The following is an 18,262-nucleotide window of genomic DNA, read 5'->3' on the forward strand; positions in this document are numbered from 1 at the left end:
AGCCTCATCTCCCTGGGCTCTCTTGGACTACAAATAGCCCACTCGAGCCACGTTTGCCAGCAGCACCCACGTCACATTCCAAACGGAACATATTACGAACTCACCAGCATCATGGCTTCCTTGGCACGCTCTCTGGCAAGAAACTCCTCTCGGTCTGCCCTCTTCTCTCATCAGAATGCCCTTAGGTCCGTCACCACCTGGTCGAATGTTCCAGCCGGCCCACCCGACCCGATCCTTGGTATGCTTTTCCTTGTTACCCGAACAAGATCACCACTGAGAGACTGAATTAATTCTCGATCATAGGTGTCACCGAGGCTTTCAAAGCATGCACCAGTCCACTCAAAATGAACCTTGGCGTAGGCGCATACAGGGACCAAGAGGGGAAACCCTTCGTTTTACCATCTGTTCGACAAGTTGAGTACTCTTCAGCCCCATGCTCATCTCGAACTACCATCTCCGTGATCAATGAGAAAGATTGCTTGATGAGCTTATGTTAAATCTGCGATGTCATTCACAGGCTGAAGCTGCCATTGTTGCGGCCAAGTACGACAAGGAATATCTCGGAATCACCGGCTTCCCAGAATTCACCAAGCGTGCGGCTCTATTAGCCTATGGTTCTGACAGTGCACCCCTAAAGGAGGGACGAGTGAGTAAATATTTGCAAATAAGTAAATCCCATTTTCACCACTTAATCATGTCGATTCGTGTTTCTTAGATTGCAATCACCCAATCCATCTCCGGGACCGGGGCTCTAAGGATCGGCGGTGCTTTCCTCCAACGATTCTACCCCCACTCCAAGTCGATCTACCTACCTACACCGACATGGGGAAACCACATTCCGATCTTCAAAGACTCTGGCCTCGAAGTCAAACAATACCGCTACTATGACAAAAAGACTGTGGGCCTCGATGCGAGAGGTATGCTCGAGGACATCAAAGTTCGTGGTTAGACTTTTCCAGTTTCTCGATTGGCGACAGACATCATGTCCAAGTATCGCTTAGCTGTTTTTTTTTCGCCTCAGAACGCGCCTGATCGCTCGATCATCTTACTGCATGCCTGTGCCCACAACCCAACTGGAGTCGATGCGACCCAAGAACAGTGGAAAGAAATCGCACAAGTAATCAAGGTGAGTGCCCTTAAACCTTTTCTCTCTAACACCTAAAGCTGACGTGTACTGTATTCTTGAATTGCACAAAACGGTCATTAACAGGAAAAGGGCCATTTTAGTTTCTTTGACATGGCCTACCAAGGCTTCGCATCGGGGGACGTTGACCGGGACGCCTTTGCACCACGATACTTTGTCTCACAAGGCTTAGATATTGTGCTTTCCCAATCCTTTGCCAAGAATATGGGTCTTTATGGCGAACGAGTCGGAGCGTTCTCGGTGGTCTGTTCGAGTCCAGAGGAGAAAAGTAAGGTCGAGAGTCAGGTCAAGATTTTGGTTAGACCCATGTACTCCAACCCCCCCGTTCACGGTGCCAGAATTGCCGGTACCATTTTAAGCGATCCTGCACTTTACAAACAATGGTAAGCAACTCACGTTTTTTCTGGATCGCCTGTCTTTCCTAGGCACAATACATGCAGTGATTTATTTCTGTTTCCATTTATCTGTTTATTCATTGTCAATTCCTCAGGCTCGGCGAAGTCAAATTGATGGCCGATCGAATCATCGGAATGCGTACTGCATTGTACGACACCCTTGTGAATGAACTCGGAAGCCAACGGAACTGGGACCACATCAAATCCCAAATAGGGTTCGTGATCACGTTCTCTCCCGTCACTTCCCTTTAAACATTTTGCCTTGCTAATTGTCCAATGTGAGAAAATAGGATGTTTTGTTTCGCTGGTATTTCGCCGGAACAAGTGGAGCAGATGACCAAGAACCACCATGTTTACATGACCAAAGACGGTCGTATCTCGATGGCTGGTGAGTGACCTACATTGATTCCAATAGGCCTCTTCCAGGAGCTTTGGCTCTGACATTTTTTCATTCACGTTATATTTTCTCAGGTGTCACTGCCCACAACGTTAAGAACTTGGCAAAAGCCTTACATGATGTTACCAAATGATTGCAAATACCCAAGTTTTTGTCTTCAAAAAACCAAATGAATCAATGATTAAAATCTATCCAAGGCTGTATCCTTTTGCTGTATATCATGAAATCATGCATTGCAATGACTTAAAACGTCATTCAGTCTACTTAGGGCATGTTTGGATGCACCTGTTAGTTTTGATAAATGGTGAATTTATCATATGCAAATGGGGAATTTATCATATGCAATCCAAAATTTGGAATAGGATGGGGTATGTCGGTCTTGACAATGTCAGAAAAGCCCTGGGTATAAAAAACCCCGGGGAAGGAAGAAAAGGTACCACCTGACTGACTACACAATTGAAGCGGGCAACTACTCTCACCCGGAGAGGTATAACACCAAGCCATAAAACTGGGGAACCCCTGGTGCCAAACTTGAAGACAAACATTTTTCTTCTGTCCACATTACTGTAGCAGCTTGAAATACAGGGGAACCAGCTCAAATGCAGAAGTCTGTAGTGGCTGAAAAAAAAGAGCCCATCTGCCCGCAAGCTGTTCAGTCTTGGCTGTATCTATGGTCAGAAAAAAATTGAAACAAAGGAAAAGGTATCTCAAGGGTTGCACTGGAATCCTGGTATCATTTTAGGTCAATTTGGCCCTTCATCAGCCATTGCTCCCCCACCCATGTGTTGGCTTGGCACACACACACCTTGAGCTCAGGGTGTAAATGGGTTGGGCCAAGCTGGATCAAACTGGAGATGTATGTTTTTTTCCTGCTATTCTCCAACCCTTTTCTCTGATTCTTTGGACCTCCCCCAGAAGGCATCCTCATCAACCATCTGCCTACTGCCTGGCACAGTAGGAGTTCCACACAGTATTTGAGATGATGACTCAATTGAGTACAATTTAGAGGGGTGTAATTGTGAAATCTCATATATCTATTCTCACCCATTCACATTCACATAAACTCTAATCAAATGATATTAAAAAGCTTTTGGTCCTCTTTTAATATTTTTTCTCTCTGACCTCAATACAAATTTTTCCCTCAACTGTGAGTCCATGAGGATACAAATAAAAAACACAACAACAAAAACCCTAAAACCTTGACACCATTCCCTGCCTCCTCTCCACATTCTTCCCAAGCCCTGGGGCTTTGGGTTTTGTGAGAGGTTTGTCCCAAAATCTGTTACCTGGTTTCAGACCAGGGGGAGAGTGCATACCCACAACTTGTGGGTACCTGCAATCCGCTGGCCATCAGGGGGTACCCGCCAGCGGATGCGGGTGTCTGATAATCTGAAAAAATCTGCCAGGTACCCGGGTACTCATAGGGGGTACCCACCAATGTGAAGCCTTGCAAGTTGCAATGACCAGTTGACCAGTCCAACAGGTCATCCAGAGCAACAATGGGTAGTTACATTGCCAATAACGGTAATGTAACAATTATTTAGCCATTATTGTTACCATTACTTGTAACAGCAGTGCGTTACAATATAGCTGCAATGTAAGAGAAAAATGATGATATTTGTTACATTACTGGCGCCTGCGGACCACCAGATAACGGCCTATTTTGGCCCGTTGTGTGTTATCCGGTGGATAAAACGCAGTAAAAACCTCAAAAAAAGAGCTTGTTACGTTCCACCCAAGGCCTGCAAAGACCCTGTGTTCAAGGTTTGTGGAAGGATGATTATTGCATGTTAGAATAGAAAATCAAGAAGGAAGAGAGGAAAGATGGAAAGAGAAAAAGACAATGAGAGCAAAGGTGAAAGAGAAAGAAACCTACCTGAGAACAGCAGGCACAATGTGGGGTGGTGTTCAAGGTTTTTGGAAGGATGATGAAATGAATCTTTCCACGCCTGCTGCCTCAGGTAGCCTACATACAACATGCAACATGAGTGTGAAATGTACAAGTATGATTGAAATGTTGGAAGCAGACAAAAGAAACAAAACCTGAGTATAAAACTTAACACAAATTACACTAGACATAGTCCCAAAACCCACCTAGATTACTTCCCCCTCAAACGCTTCCTGAAACATCTAACTCCTCCTATCTTAGATAATAGAATATTCTGACCCTGTTATGTCTCACATATCCCCTCCTCCAACTGGGAAGATTGCACCATAGCCCCAAGAAGATGGCATCATCCCTGCCCACTGTTACACCATCATGTTACTCCTTGGCCCACTGCTCTGACCACATGGCTGCTTCATCATATAGAAGTATAATTTTCTATGCTTACACTTCAGGTTATCCTTTTTTCCTCATGGATCCTCTTTCTTGTGTATATAAACTGGGTTTTTTTCCTCTTCATTTGTTCCCTATCAGATCCTGTCAAAGTAATTCAGATTACTGGTCAATTATCATTAGCCTTGCTTATGCCAATAAATCAGATTGAACAAGCTTGATATCTGTGTCCAAAATATTATATTATTAGAAAAGTAACCCTCAAGACATACCTTGTGAGAATACCAGCTTAAGGGAACAGCGCCTAACTCATAAATTGAGGAAGACGCTGGGAACTAAATTAGCTGCGGAATCTGGTAAGCAAAAGTGAGCCATTTCCACAGTCCAAATCAGCGCCGCAGGAGTTGTGAAACTGAAATCATCTTTTGATGTAAACAGGTCCAACGCACGCAAGCAGCAAGATTAGGCTCATGGAAAATCCCGGCCCACAATCCCTCATCACAAGAATCTCAGCAAGCACCAAAGGTAAGCGGCTGCAGAGACTCAAGATGAGGTGATCAGATAGATGCTAATGCTCTATTCTGAAATTCTAGACAGAACTGTCAAAGACAAGCAGACCAAACATCCCAATAAAGCTCAAAGAGCAGGAAGCAATATTGGTAAGAGTTTTGAGTTCAAATAGTGCAAGAGGCAAAGGCAAAACAAGAAGCAAGCAGCTGATGCAACATGTCTATCTCTGTAGACTGCATTGTGTCGCTACTCTGCCGATTGGCTGACACTAAGTGAAAACCACTCAGGTCTAAAAGACCAGTCAAAGTAAGGCTTGAATGAAACTTCAGGAGAGATCAGAGAAGTGGCATGGGCTAATGATAAACATCATCCATGACAGACCGTTGACAGCTGGCATAACCTTTTCTTACTATATCTTAATCCTTAATCTCGAGTAGAGAGCGGCTCTGTCCCTGCTCTTAGGTACATTCCCTTACTCTTATTTTCTTATGTTCTCATTTTGTGTCACAAAACTATTCTACATAATCTTAGTAACATAGTCTGATCAAAATAAAATACTCTTAGTTCTTTGAAGTTTTTCATACCTTGAGAATCCTCTATAGCCACACCTTTCCAAATTCCATAAGAGTACACACTCTTATATCTTTTCTTGTTCCCAGATAGGCAGCCCATTAAAGTACCATTTCCTCTCCAGCTCTATTCATTCCCTCAGAGTTGTTCCACAGCGGGTTCCACCAACAAGTGGATCTGAGGCGGAGGCGCTGGTGAGACTGTTGGGGGGGGGGGGGGGGGGGGGGGCTACCCAGAAGAAGTGGAAGGTAAAAAGTTGGAGAGGAGTGGAGCCTGGGAGTGCAGCATGTGGATGTCCGGCAGGGATGGTGGACTAGTTCAGAAAAGTTTTATAGTGCTGAATTGGGTGGGAAAAAAAGCTGGCAAGCATGGAGGGGAGGAGGGAAAAAGGGTTTTATGGTTTCTCTTCTTTTTCATCATCTTATGGACCACTCCTATTGATGATGGGACATCTTATCAATGACCAGATTTCCTATTCAATGACTGGCTATCCTATCCTTGACAGGTCATCCCAATGATGACAGGTTTATCAATGACTGGTCATCTTTATATGTATCAGTTATGTAATGTTTCTTTTTTTATTGGTGGGGGCAGGGGGTGAAGAGATGTTGGCATGTACATATAAATATGTAAATGTGGTTTTGGTTAGGGCAGTTGGGAGGCTTGTCAAATTCTTCCTTACAGAGGCTTGGTAGTTGATGGTGAATCTAGTGATGCATAGATCAGAGTTGCCTAAAAATTAGTTTGTTCAAAGAGTCCTAAAGAGGGCATGGCCCATGGGGGTGGAAAAGAGCTTACATACTCTGTAAATCTGCCTTACTGAGTGGGTTTACAGAGACTAGGGTGGATGCTCTAAGAGTTAATTTTTGTGTAAAATAATATTGCAGCAGTATAACTTGATATTACAGTACACGTGAAATGCCCCCATACCAAGGTATCACTCATTTATCCCTTGTTACACCCTCATTCCTTTACACATAAACTATTGACTATGATACAATTACATAATAATTTGAAAAAAAAAACTCAAGAAACTGCTGCCAGTTGACATGCAATATTAAAAATGCGCCTTTGTAATATTGCATGTCAACTGACAGCAGTTTGTTGAGTTTTTTTCACAGTGTAAAACACATATGCAATCCAATTCAAAGTGAATGGAATCAATGTTAAAATTTTCAACTAGTGTTAAACTGCTACAGATCTAGTGTAATCATCAATGGATCTATAGTCCAATGATCAGTACTGATCATTTCAATGCTCTGATCATTTCAATGCTCTGATCATTTCAAATACTGATCCCTCAGAGGATCTGTCCTTCTCTGAGCGCCTCCAGTTCCCCCCAGGTCCTGAAGTGCCTCAATCCACCTCTTGCTCTTCTCCCCAGCATGTAAACACACACCCATGGACTGTTTATCCCTCAGAATATTATTACAGCAAATTTTGACTCATACTATAGTTAAACAGTGCTTTCATTCTCAACCTTAATTCAATTTGGGTATAAAATCCAATTTTGATTACCTTTAGCTTTTTTTTAGGTAATACCACAAAACCAAGTTGATTTATTCCTTGGATGCATGTTATTTTAACAACTTGTGTTGATCTGGATGACCCCTCATTGAGAAAGCCTCTCAGCTCATGTACTACTGATTGAGTGAAGCCTTTTACAGGTCTTACCACGTCACTCCTGGCCCAACCTTAGCATCTTACACCATTATATTGCTAGTAACAACCCTCTGAGACATGTTTATTTACCTACAGGCTTCCAGTGCATCACACTCTGAAAAAAACTCAAGAAACTGCTGCCAATTGAAATGCAATATTACAGTGTCTTTGTAATATTGTATGTCAACTGGCAGCAGTTTCTTGCAGTGTCATGCACAGTGACTGTTCAGAAAAAGCTTATGTTTTTTTGGGTCAAGCTAGAACAGCAGTTCCACAACATTAACCTGCATGTCAACTGCTAGTAGTTGCTTGAATTATTCTTGCGTGTACTGTGCACTGGGCTTTGATGAGGTTCAGAGTTGAATACAACATGACTTAAATAATCCCAAGGGTCCCTGCCAGACAGTGAACTCTCCAATTAAAGTGGGACTTGGTGAGGTTAGGAGTCTACTTTCATCACCTGAAACTAATTGAAGAGTATATAAACCCAAACACAGGCCAATGTGGAAAGAAGTCGGAAACCAATTTGAGGAAACCAATTTGAGGTGGCAGTGTTTCATTCAGCTAGATAAGTGTTCAACCTCTGATTCAAACTTGCAATTGAGTAAACAAATATGTCACTAAAGAAACCACGAGTATTGAAAGGAACCTCGGGCATATCTTGAAATAACACGCTGCGCAAATTTTGGATGCCTGATTCAGTAATCACAGTTGAAATCCAGTTCCAATTTACAGTATATGATCTGATCCCCTGCCTTGAGTTTTGTCTCTTTTCTTCTTGCCCTACTAATGATGATTTGCCAAACTTGTGAAATCGAAAATTTCTGCTCTGAATTTCTGGTTCTGCTAACTCTATTGCTTTCTTGAGAAGAGGTAAAGTAGGGTCATCCACATTATCCGGATTGGTTGAATAATATTTTTGAAGTAAAGTCCCAATCATATCAATGTGGAACAGAAGGAAAGCATAACTCCTTTTGTCAGTCGGCCGATTGTCCAAATTTATTAACTTCCTTCCAATTCGACTTTCCCAAAACTTAATCCAATTATCTACATTTGAATTGAACTTGTCCAGAGCGGCTTTTTTTTCTTGTTGTCTTTTGTTTTTAGTTTGACTAGGATTATGATGCTCTTCTCTCTTTGGGTAAAAATATCCATCACTCTTCAGTACCATTGGATACAGCACATGCTTGTTCATTTTGCTGCGGATGAGCCTGTAATTATGAAGTTGATGATCCAAAATCTGCCCCTGGTCAGCTTGTTGAAATATTTCAATCAATGAAAGGATACTCGCAACTTTATCACAGTATGTTTCAGTGGAATTTTCATCCAGTTGAAAGACATCTCCATCAAATTTGAGTACTTCGCTGGGCTTTTTCCCTCGGTTCTGAGGAGGTGTAGTAGCCTTGTTAGAACTCAGATTTGGCACGGTTCTGGCATCAAAAATTCTGGCGGATTTGGATGAAAGCTTCTGTTGTTGGTTGTGCATTGTATTCATTCCATTTTTCTCTCCCGCAGTGAATTCTTCAGCACCCGTCAGCGGATTATCAGTTGCAACTGGGATGGGCAAACGTTTGATGCGAGCAAGATTTTGAAAATAACTGATTTTTACTTTTTTGGCTGGTTGAATTGAGCTAGAAGCTAGTGAGCCTTGGGGTTGGAAGTTGTTGGAACGCTTTGAAGAACTTCGGACTCCATTTTTCATTCCTGTTGAAACTTGATCGTTCATGTGTATTTCCGGCTGTAATGGCCAATTCTGCGCAATTTCAGACCAAGAAAAGTTTGGATTAGTGATAAGGTGTCCTTGCCGTGCGTGCGGAGGCAGAGTTTGAAAATTTGCATCTCCTGCCCTGGCTTGTTGTAACAAGGAATAATCCACAGTCTCTCGACTAGGTTTTGAGCGTGATGAGCTTTGTGATGTCACGTTTGGCTCAACTTCATGAAGGCCCGTCTCAGGCCTCTGACGAAATGGCCCAGAGCTATCTTGTGCAACTGCATTTGGTGAGACTGGAAACAAATGAGGTTGATGATTTCTGGAACCAGCAGAGGTGCCTTCTCCAAAAGTTAAGGAAACTGATGGATTCCCCAGTCTCAGAGTGGTAGTTGGACCTGAAGTAGTGGCGGCCTCCGCTCTGCTGGAGTGATCAACTTGAGGTGGTGCTAGGCTAAGACGAGAGCGAAGACTATTGTACATGCTCTCATGAGTATCGTTGCTCAGGCAAGGAAGAAGATCTAGAGTGACCGGCCATGCGGGGGCCTCTGAAGCATTACAAGCGATCCACAGCGCCAGAGGGAAGAAGAGAATACGACCCCCGAGAATAGTAGGCATCATTTGTAGATTAAATGCGTAAGACGGTCAAGAGAGTAAAGGATTTTCCAGATATTGATTGGAAGGGATTAAATTGGGGTACGACTGAAGCTTTTTGAACTGAAAGAGACGAACTCGTTTCCAACACATGGAGGAAAGGCAGTAAAACAAACTGACAGTAGATCTTCCGTCGTCGAAACTAGTATCCAATCTTGTGTTTCCCCAGCCATATGATCAAAAGCAAAGCCATCTCAAAATCTGGCTGATGAATTTACAAACTGCTGACTGCGATTCGTGCCATGGAGGTCTTCTTGATTGCCTGAAACCTACTGAACCTACAAACAGCACATTCAAAAACACGTCACAACTGCGCGACTGGTTACACCTAGATTAACAAAACCACTCAAGCGGAAGGTCCAGCAAGTGTGTAACAGCTACGCTACAAAAATTGTACCATTATGTAAGAGGCCACTGAGCGGTCCACTTCACTGGTCTGGAGGCTGGGACTAGGCTGGGTCTGAAGACAGATTCTAGAACCAAAGGTGGGTCTGATTTCACTAGCTAGCTCAGGAGAGATGGCATACCAATTTCTGTCAGTGTATACAAGATGAGAAGAGAGAAAAGAAGAGAGAGGATGAAAGAAACATGAGCAGACTTACCTAGCTCAGGAGAGATGGCATACCAATCTCTGCTGAGCTAGGAGGGGCGGGGGAACGGCTGGACTAAGTGCAGGTCTGTCTTCCAAAGGCTTCTACAGCTGCACCCAAGGGGGGAGAGTCTTATTACAATGGGAAGTTACACTATGCAGGTTGCTTGGATGTCATTTAGTTATCCACTCCTATGTGGTGTGAAAAACAGCATAAATAGAATCTGTGGGTGTCAAAAGAAAGCTTCAATGTGGTTAAAAAGATGAGACCTAATTTTTTCCAAGAAACTTTTATTCTTCATGTTGAAGTATCATTTTTGTGACCAAAAATTAGTTATCTGGGTAACTTAGGCTAGACAACTGATATTTGATGACAATAGTGATATTTGAAAATCAAAAACAGGAGTTTATTGGAAGAAATTAGGTCCCATCCTGTTAAGAAACATTCAAGCTTTCTTTTGACACCCACATATTCTATTTATGTTTTTTTTTACAACAGACATAGACCGGATAACTAAATGACATCTAAGGGACCTGGATAGTGTAACTTCCCATTGTCCGGCCCAAGAGTGGCCCAATTTTGATCTGTGAGCTTCAGAAGTAGTTCAGCTTAAGTTGCACAGGACTCCTGTGGCATTTAGTAATAATCAAGTGCTACCTGCTACTACAGTGGTTAGAGGACATTTAGTGGTATTGAGCTACAGCTGAGCTTTTTGGTAGCAAAAGCAGTCTATTTCTGCTGCTGCGGCCCTGAGAAAAATAGTGGTACCACACTAAATTTAGTGGTTTTGGGGACCACTATATACAGCTATCTGTTCCAGGGAAATAGTGGTAGGATCACTGCACCACGCTAAAACAGAGATTTTGTTAGTAATTTAGTGTAGCTGGTCTGGGGGACCTCCCATGACTGGGGGTACCCTCAATTTATTTACCAACATGTTTGCCATGGAGTGGATCAAAGATCAGCCTGAGTTGAACATAAGGTCAACATATTTGAATCCTGAATGCCACATGCTCACACATTTGACATCAGACAGTCTTCCCAAAGGAACATATGGTCTGGCACTCTCCAGGGAGTGCCACACTTTCCCCCTGGTGATACTGCTGTATTGTATTGCCTAGCTGATACAATAAACTGTGAAGGAAAAAGTGTGTATGGCCTTTTTGATACAATAGCAATAAAAGACCTAATATTGTATTTAAGGTGTTCAAAGTTGAAATCATAAATTTTTTGAATCATAAAATCATAAAATCATAAAATCATAAAACTTTTGGGTGATAATTTTTTATGTACCAATTTCAAATTATTGCTCTGTTTTGAGTGTTTGGGTGGTACATATTTTTTCTGCTTAAAATTCTATGATTTTATGCAAGTCAACTTTGAACACCTTAATTGTATTGTATTTTATCAGTTTCAGCATTGATTCCAGCAATAAAAGCCCACTGGATTCCCTGAGGCTCTATCTTGTTTACTGAATTGTGTGCAAAATTCTGAGTTTGTTCTTCATTTTGATATAAAACATGTAATTATGGTGTTCAAAGTTGGTTTGCATAATTTTATGCATGCATAAATCATAAAATCATAAAAATATTTTGGTGAGGAAATTTTGTATTACATAATCAGACAGTCATATCCCCTGCAAAAAAGATTTTATGATTTTATGATTTATGCATGCATAAAATTATGCAAACCAACTTTGAACACCATAAATGTATAGCTCAGAGGTTTCTTGGAGATCACAACTGTTGCGGGAGCCTATTGAGGTTAGTAGCAAATGTTATGTTGAGGCAATAGAAGGAAGCAGCAAAAAGGAAAATTGAAACAAGAAGGACAGCTGTGATTATTAACTATGGCACGCTGGGTTTTAATGAGGTTGAAAACCAACTATCATCACCTGCAAAAAAGTGGCACACACATTAATTCAAGATCGGTACCACTGATGCGGAAAGAAGCTAGAAAACAATTCAAGATGGGAATGTTTCATTCAGTAAGATAAGCTTTCAGTCTCTGATTCAAGCTATGGATGGAGTACATAAAGATGTCATTAAAGAAACCACGGGTAGCGTCAGGAATAGTTGCTGCATCTTGAAATAGCACGATGTGCAAATTTTTGATGTCTGATTCCATAATCACGGTTGAGATCCATTCCCAATTGAAGGTATACACTCCAACTGGCACTTTCATGTCCGCGTGATTTTTCTTCTCTTCCTCCACCAAGGGTATTGAGTTTGCAAACTTGTGAGATCGAAAATTGTTGTTTTTGAGTTGTGGTTCTACTAACTCGACTGCTTTCTTCAGAAGAGGCAAACTAGGGTCATCCACGCTGTCCGGATTGGTTTGATGATACTTTTGCAATAAAGTGCCAATCATATCAAGGTAGAACAGAAGTAGAGCGTAACTTCTTTTTTCCACCAACCGATCTTCCAAATTCATCAACTTTTTTCCAATTCGTTCTTCCCAAAACTTAATCCAATTATCGATATTTGAATTGAAATCTTTCAGGGCGGTACTTTTTGCATTTGATCTCTTCCTAATTATTGTATAGCTATCCAGCTCTTTTCGCTTTGGGCGATCATCATTTCTCCTTGATTTCAACATTTGAACCGGCACGTGATGCTTAGCATTCTCCTCCGTAAGCGAGGGATCCTTAATCTGCGCCTGGTAACCTCGCTGAATTACTCCGATCACTGAAAGGATGCTGCCAAGTTTGTCGCGATATTCTTCTGTTGGACGTAAGACATTTGCATCAAACTTGAGTACTTCGCTAGACTTTTTCACTCGCTGCTGCGTCAGTGTAATTTCTTTGTTGGAAATCAGATATGGTACTGTTCTGCCATCAAAAATTCTGGCGGATTCGGATGGAAGCATCTGCCGCTGGTTGTCCATTGTATTGATTCCAATCGTCTTCCCCATAGTGAATTCTTCAGCAACTGTTAGCGGACTATCAGTTGCAACCTGCATGTGTGATCTTTCTATGCGGGCAAGATTCTCTAACAGACGGCCGATTTTGAGTTTTTTAGCTGGTTGAAAATCAGAAGCTAGTGAGCCTTGGGGTTGGAAGTTTTTGGGGCGCTTTGAAGAACTTGGGACTACGTCTTTCATTCTTGTTGAAACTCGATTGTTCAGGTTTATTTTCGTGTTAAGGTTTGTTTTTGATTTCAGATTTATTTTCAGCTCTAATGGCCAATTCTATGCAATGTCAGGCCAAGAAAAGGTTAGATTAGTGATGAGGTGTCCTTGCTGTGGATATGGAGGCAGAGTCTGAAAATATGCATGTCCTACCTTGACTTGTTCTAACAAGGAATAATTCGTGCACTCTGAACGTGGCGAGCTTTGTGATGTCATGGTTGGCTCAGCTTCATGAGGGCCCATCGCAGGCGTCTGACGAGATGGCCCAGAGGTATCTTGTGCGACTTCTTTTCGTGAAACTGGAGTTAAATGAGGTTGAAGATTTCTGAAACCGGAAGAGGTGTTTTCTCCAACATTGAAATTCCCCAGGCTCAGAGTGGTTGTTGGAGCTGAAGTAGTGGCGGCCTCTGCTCTGCTGAAGTGATCAATTTGAGGTGGTGCTAGGCTATGTAGATTATCGTCCACGCCACCGGCCCGGTGAGGAAAAAGATCCAGAGTGATAGGGGTCTCCGAAGCATTACAAGCGATCCGCAGGGCCAGATGGAAGAGGAAAAGCCGGCCCACAAGAGCAGCAGGCATGATTTCTGGATGCAATGTGTGACTACCGAGGGATTGGAGGGTGCCGCTGCTCAGTGTTGATTGGAAGGGATTAAATTTTGGTAGAACACTTTCATAGATCTTCTTGCTACAAATACAGCATGCAAAGTAAATATTATCAGTGTGGAAGGTTTTAAGAGAGTCCTGTCAGGTCCTGTCTCAGATCACGCCAGACACGCCCGTGCCATGTCGCATGGACTGTTTATAGGAACTTTGGGACGTTCTGGAAAGGTTTCAAGCGTGAACTCAAACAAACCAGCCGTGCTCCATTCCTGTCATGTTGGTGTACACGGAGCGTGGGCGGTTGACCCTCGTCCATTTTACACACATCCACCCCGGCGGCGGTGCCGCGACACTGCACTACATTCTCCCCTATCGGACCTGGGACACCGCGGCATCAAGGCTCCGGCCGACCGCCTGGTTCTTATCGGTCGGTGGGCCGATGGCGGCCAACTTGTGGGTGACCCCAGGAGTACTGTTCCGTAGGAGGGAGGGTCTGTACGGACCAACCTTCTTTTCTCATCAGGGGGCTCTACACTCGGCCTGAAGGGTGTCCGTTGGAATCATCTTCGGATAAGGTCACGCCCAAATCCCCTTGGCTCCGGGTAGTGCCCCCCTTCGACCTACACAGCGCCTGTAAGACTGGGCCGCCCTCACTTACCACAAGTCCCCCCTGGTGGGAGGCTCGCTGTGGCTGGCCGCGAAGCGGCCCCTCCCGCAGGGAGGGACTTGCCCGTAATGTCGAAATTTTGGGTGGGAAAGAAATCACAAATGGCTGCAGGGAAAATGTTAAGCGTCAGCCAGCCTCCCCCTCAGGTCCTGTGGACCTGCCCCAGAGCCAAAAGATACTTCTCGACCCCAGCTTTCATTTGGAACCGGTCTCGGAGAGCCCTCCGGGCGGGACCCTCCGTTCGAGAGGCTTAGTTAAGCTAGGGGCCGCCGCTTCAGGCATGGTGGAGTGGTCTAGATTGGGCCACGCGAGGGGTTTTGTCCTGTTAGGTTGTTCTTTTCCAATTGGCGGAGCTTTGTTGCAACAAAGGGGATGTCCAGTTGGCCACAAGGACCCTATGCATTATTGCTAGAAGCACAGTTTTGAGTCTAATAACCAATATGGGTTGAGATATTTCTTCACCAGTGACCCTTGGAATGAGTGACTCAGGTTTCCGCTTTCTAATAATCGCAAGCTGCTGGCCTGGAGTGGCAAAGTAAATGGGTTGACACGAGATCGTTGCTTGCAGCGACTTCGACGTCACGTACACAAGTTCACAGGGATGCAACCCAGGTAGTAAGGGGAGTAAGTACATGATAAGAATTCGACAAAGGAATGTAGAACAAATCAAGCTGGAGTACACGGTATGACTACTACAGTTGACGATTTCCCAATCAAGATATTTACACAAAGTATGATACACAAATGAAGAGAGCGTGTTTGTACTCTATGCGCCTCCACGAAGACGAAGAACCAAGTGAAGGGTGGACTCTTTCTGAATATTGTAGTCAGCGAGAGTACGTCCGTCTTCCAATTGTTTGCCAGCGAAGATGAGACGCTGTTGGTCCGGAGGAATGCCCTCCTTGTCTTGAATCTTGGCCTTCACGTTGTCGATGGTGTCTGAAGACTCTACTTCCAACGTAATTGTTTTGCCTGTCAAGCTGTTGATATGCGACCAATTCAGTACTCCGTTGGGCGAACTGTCACAACGCTGGAAGGGAAAAACTTACGTCTTGACAAAAATTTGCATCCCTCCTCGAAGACGAAGAACCAAGTGCAGAGTGGACTCTTTTTGAATGTTGTAGTCAGCCAAAGTACGCCCGTCTTCCAATTGTTTACCAGCAAAGATAAGACGCTGCTGATCCGGGGGGATGCCCTCCTTGTCTTGAATCTTCGCCTTGACGTTGTCAATAGTGTCGGACGATTCAACCTCCAACGTGATGGTTTTGCCAGTCAAGCTGTTAAGAAAATCAGGATCAGTTGGTAATCGTGCTGAAAATTGGCAAACCGAGTAAGACCTACGTCTTGACAAAAATCTGCATGCCTCCTCGCAGACGGAGAACCAGGTGAAGCGTCGACTCCTTCTGAATGTTGTAGTCGGCAAGGGTACGACCGTCTTCAAGCTGCTTGCCAGCAAAGATCAAACGCTGCTGGTCTGGGGGAATGCCTTCTTTGTCTTGGATCTTCGCTTTGACATTGTCAATGGTGTCAGAGGATTCAACCTCCAGAGTGATCGTCTTGCCGGTAAGACTACGCAAGAAACATGGTTAGAACCAAAGCGTCGGGTTCTGTACCAAGTGAATAAACTTACGTCTTGACAAATATCTGCATACCACCACGGAGTCGTAGCACGAGATGAAGAGTAGACTCCTTCTGGATGTTGTAATCGGCAAGAGTTCGGCCATCTTCGAGTTGCTTGCCAGCAAAGATTAACCGCTGCTGGTCCGGGGGAATACCTTCTTTGTCCTGAATTTTGGCCTTGACATTGTCGATGGTGTCGGAAGACTCAACTTCCAAAGTGATCGTTTTACCAGTCAATCTGATTGTGGATGTCCGTCAGCGGAGTGTCAAGGAGCTTATATAGCGCCAGTAATCACTTACGTCTTGACAAAGATTTGCATACCACCTCGAAGACGAAGGACCAGGTGGAGGGTAGACTCCTTTTGGATGTTGTAGTCGGCGAGCGTCCGGCCATCCTCCAACTGTTTACCAGCAAAGATCAATCGCTGTTGATCCGGAGGAATACCTTCCTTGTCCTGAATCTTTGCCTTGACGTTATCGATCGTGTCTGAGGACTCAACCTCAAGGGTAATGGTCTTGCCAGTCAAACTGAAGGTTGGTGTCAGCATTGGTCTTGGACCGCGGGTGAACTAGTGTGAGCGAGAAAGAAGGCATACGTTTTGACAAAGATTTGCATTCCACCCCGAAGTCGCAATACAAGATGCAAGGTGGACTCCTTTTGGATGTTGTAGTCGGCCAATGTGCGACCATCCTCAAGTTGCTTACCAGCAAAGATCAATCGCTGTTGGTCCGGGGGGATGCCTTCCTTATCCTGAATCTTGGCCTTGACATTGTCGATCGTGTCGGAGGACTCGACTTCAAGAGTGATGGTTTTGCCAGTAAGGCTGTTCGGGGGGAAAAGGATGTAAGGGCATTTGTATTGTGCTAACCAGACAAGACTGAAAACGTACGTCTTGACAAAGATTTGCATACCACCCCGAAGACGAAGAACCAGGTGGAGGGTAGACTCTTTTTGGATGTTGTAGTCGGCGAGCGTTCGGCCATCTTCCAACTGTTTACCAGCAAAGATCAATCGCTGTTGGTCCGGAGGGATGCCTTCTTTATCTTGGATCTTGGCCTTCACGTTGTCGATAGTGTCGGACGATTCGACCTCAAGGGTGATGGTTTTACCGGTGAGGCTAACCAGAGGGGAAGAGTGGGTTATATATACAATTCAAATGTGTTAAACATACAAGAAAGAACGCACGTCTTGACAAAGATTTGCATTCCTCCTCGGAGACGGAGGACCAAATGGAGGGTGGACTCCTTCTGAATGTTGTAATCAGCGAGTGTTCGGCCATCCTCCAGTTGCTTACCAGCGACTGCGTGTGTGTAGAGAGGCTTAGTCAGTAAAATACAAGGATGACGAATGAGTCAATGGCGGGCTTACAGATTAGACGTTGTTGGTCTGGGGGGATGCCCTCCTTGTCTTGGATCTTGGCCTTGACGTTGTCGATAGTGTCGGAAGACTCGACTTCTAAGGTGATGGTCTTGCCAGTGAGGCTAGTGTTTACGAAACAGTAGCAGATCAGCGGGAGGACCAGTGGGTGGGGAGAAGGATGCGGGTGAGCTTACGTCTTGACAAAGATCTGCATGGCGAGAGGCTGAGCTTGGTAGGGGTATGGGTGTGGAGGTGTTGTTCTGGAGGGAGGAGGGTCTTGGGAAGTGGAAAGTGGTGGAACGGTCAACAGGGGAAACGGAAACGATACTGTGGTCTGTAGGAAGTGCAGTGGTCACTGGATGGGGGGCGAGGCGAAGGGGAGGACAAGCAAAGGGTCTTTTATAGATTAATCCGGCCGGGGCAGTGCACTCCGCAGCCGCCAGCTGCGCGCTCGTCGAAGTTTCACCAACGTCCATCGATACACCCCACCCGTCTGAGAAGATCGATGCTCGGCCTCGCACTGGAAACGCTATAGAAACAACAACTATGTATCTCTAGTGTTTATTTACACAAATGCATACAGCTGTGACTCCGGCTGAGTCGGACTCAATGGCCCGGGTGACTGCGGGTATGTACAAGGGTGAGTGTGTGGGCCAAAGCTCAGAGAGGGTAAAAAAGGCCAGCTTAAAGCTCATGATGACGTCAGTGGTCACGGCGTCGGGCTGTTCTTTTTTGGCCTTGAAAACCAAGCCGATCGGTATGGCCATGCTTAATTGCCTGTGAAAAAAAGCGACTGAAGTGTTCCTGCGTTCAGACTCCGATCATCATCACCCAACCTTAACTTCGTCCTGGGATTCGGGTCTACTCTCTGCATTTAAATTGGCTGGGATGGACACCTGTGTACACCCCCTCTACCTATACTGCGCAGACACACAAACGCGCATCTAAGAGGGGGCCCACCCCCCCAAACACAGCCAA

General features: G+C 44.4%; 3 protein-coding genes across 3 annotated transcripts; 1 reads left to right on the plus strand and 2 right to left on the minus strand.

The window, feature by feature from the left end:
- Positions 1-111: 111 nt before the first annotated feature.
- PtA15_3A190 (uncharacterized protein) lies at positions 112-2,069 on the plus strand (the record flags this gene model as incomplete). Its single annotated transcript, XM_053167134.1, has 9 exons — positions 112-238; positions 304-413; positions 518-646; positions 716-937; positions 1,022-1,126; positions 1,211-1,527; positions 1,635-1,754; positions 1,830-1,927; positions 2,011-2,069. 9 exons carry the CDS (start codon positions 112-114, stop codon positions 2,067-2,069), a joined length of 1,287 nt encoding a protein of 428 aa, XP_053018381.1.
- Positions 2,070-11,888: 9,819 nt separating this feature from the next.
- PtA15_3A191 (uncharacterized protein) lies at positions 11,889-14,201 on the minus strand (the record flags this gene model as incomplete). Its single annotated transcript, XM_053167135.1, has 5 exons — positions 11,889-13,097; positions 13,191-13,722; positions 13,803-13,906; positions 14,016-14,109; positions 14,173-14,201. 5 exons carry the CDS (start codon positions 14,199-14,201, stop codon positions 11,889-11,891), a joined length of 1,968 nt encoding a protein of 655 aa, XP_053018382.1.
- Positions 14,202-15,070: 869 nt separating this feature from the next.
- PtA15_3A192 (uncharacterized protein) lies at positions 15,071-17,498 on the minus strand (the record flags this gene model as incomplete). The annotated part of the gene is made up of 10 exons (XM_053167136.1): positions 15,071-15,284; positions 15,354-15,581; positions 15,646-15,873; positions 15,935-16,162; positions 16,225-16,452; positions 16,521-16,748; positions 16,815-17,042; positions 17,111-17,225; positions 17,294-17,406; positions 17,479-17,498. The coding sequence occupies 10 exons, from the start codon at positions 17,496-17,498 to the stop codon at positions 15,071-15,073; spliced, it is 1,830 nt and encodes a 609-aa protein (XP_053018383.1).
- Between the last annotated feature and the right edge of the window lie 764 nt (positions 17,499-18,262).

This window comes from Puccinia triticina, chromosome 3A, assembly GCF_026914185.1.
Source record: "Puccinia triticina chromosome 3A, complete sequence".
In the NCBI taxonomy this organism is placed as follows: Eukaryota; Fungi; Basidiomycota; class Pucciniomycetes; order Pucciniales; family Pucciniaceae; genus Puccinia; species Puccinia triticina.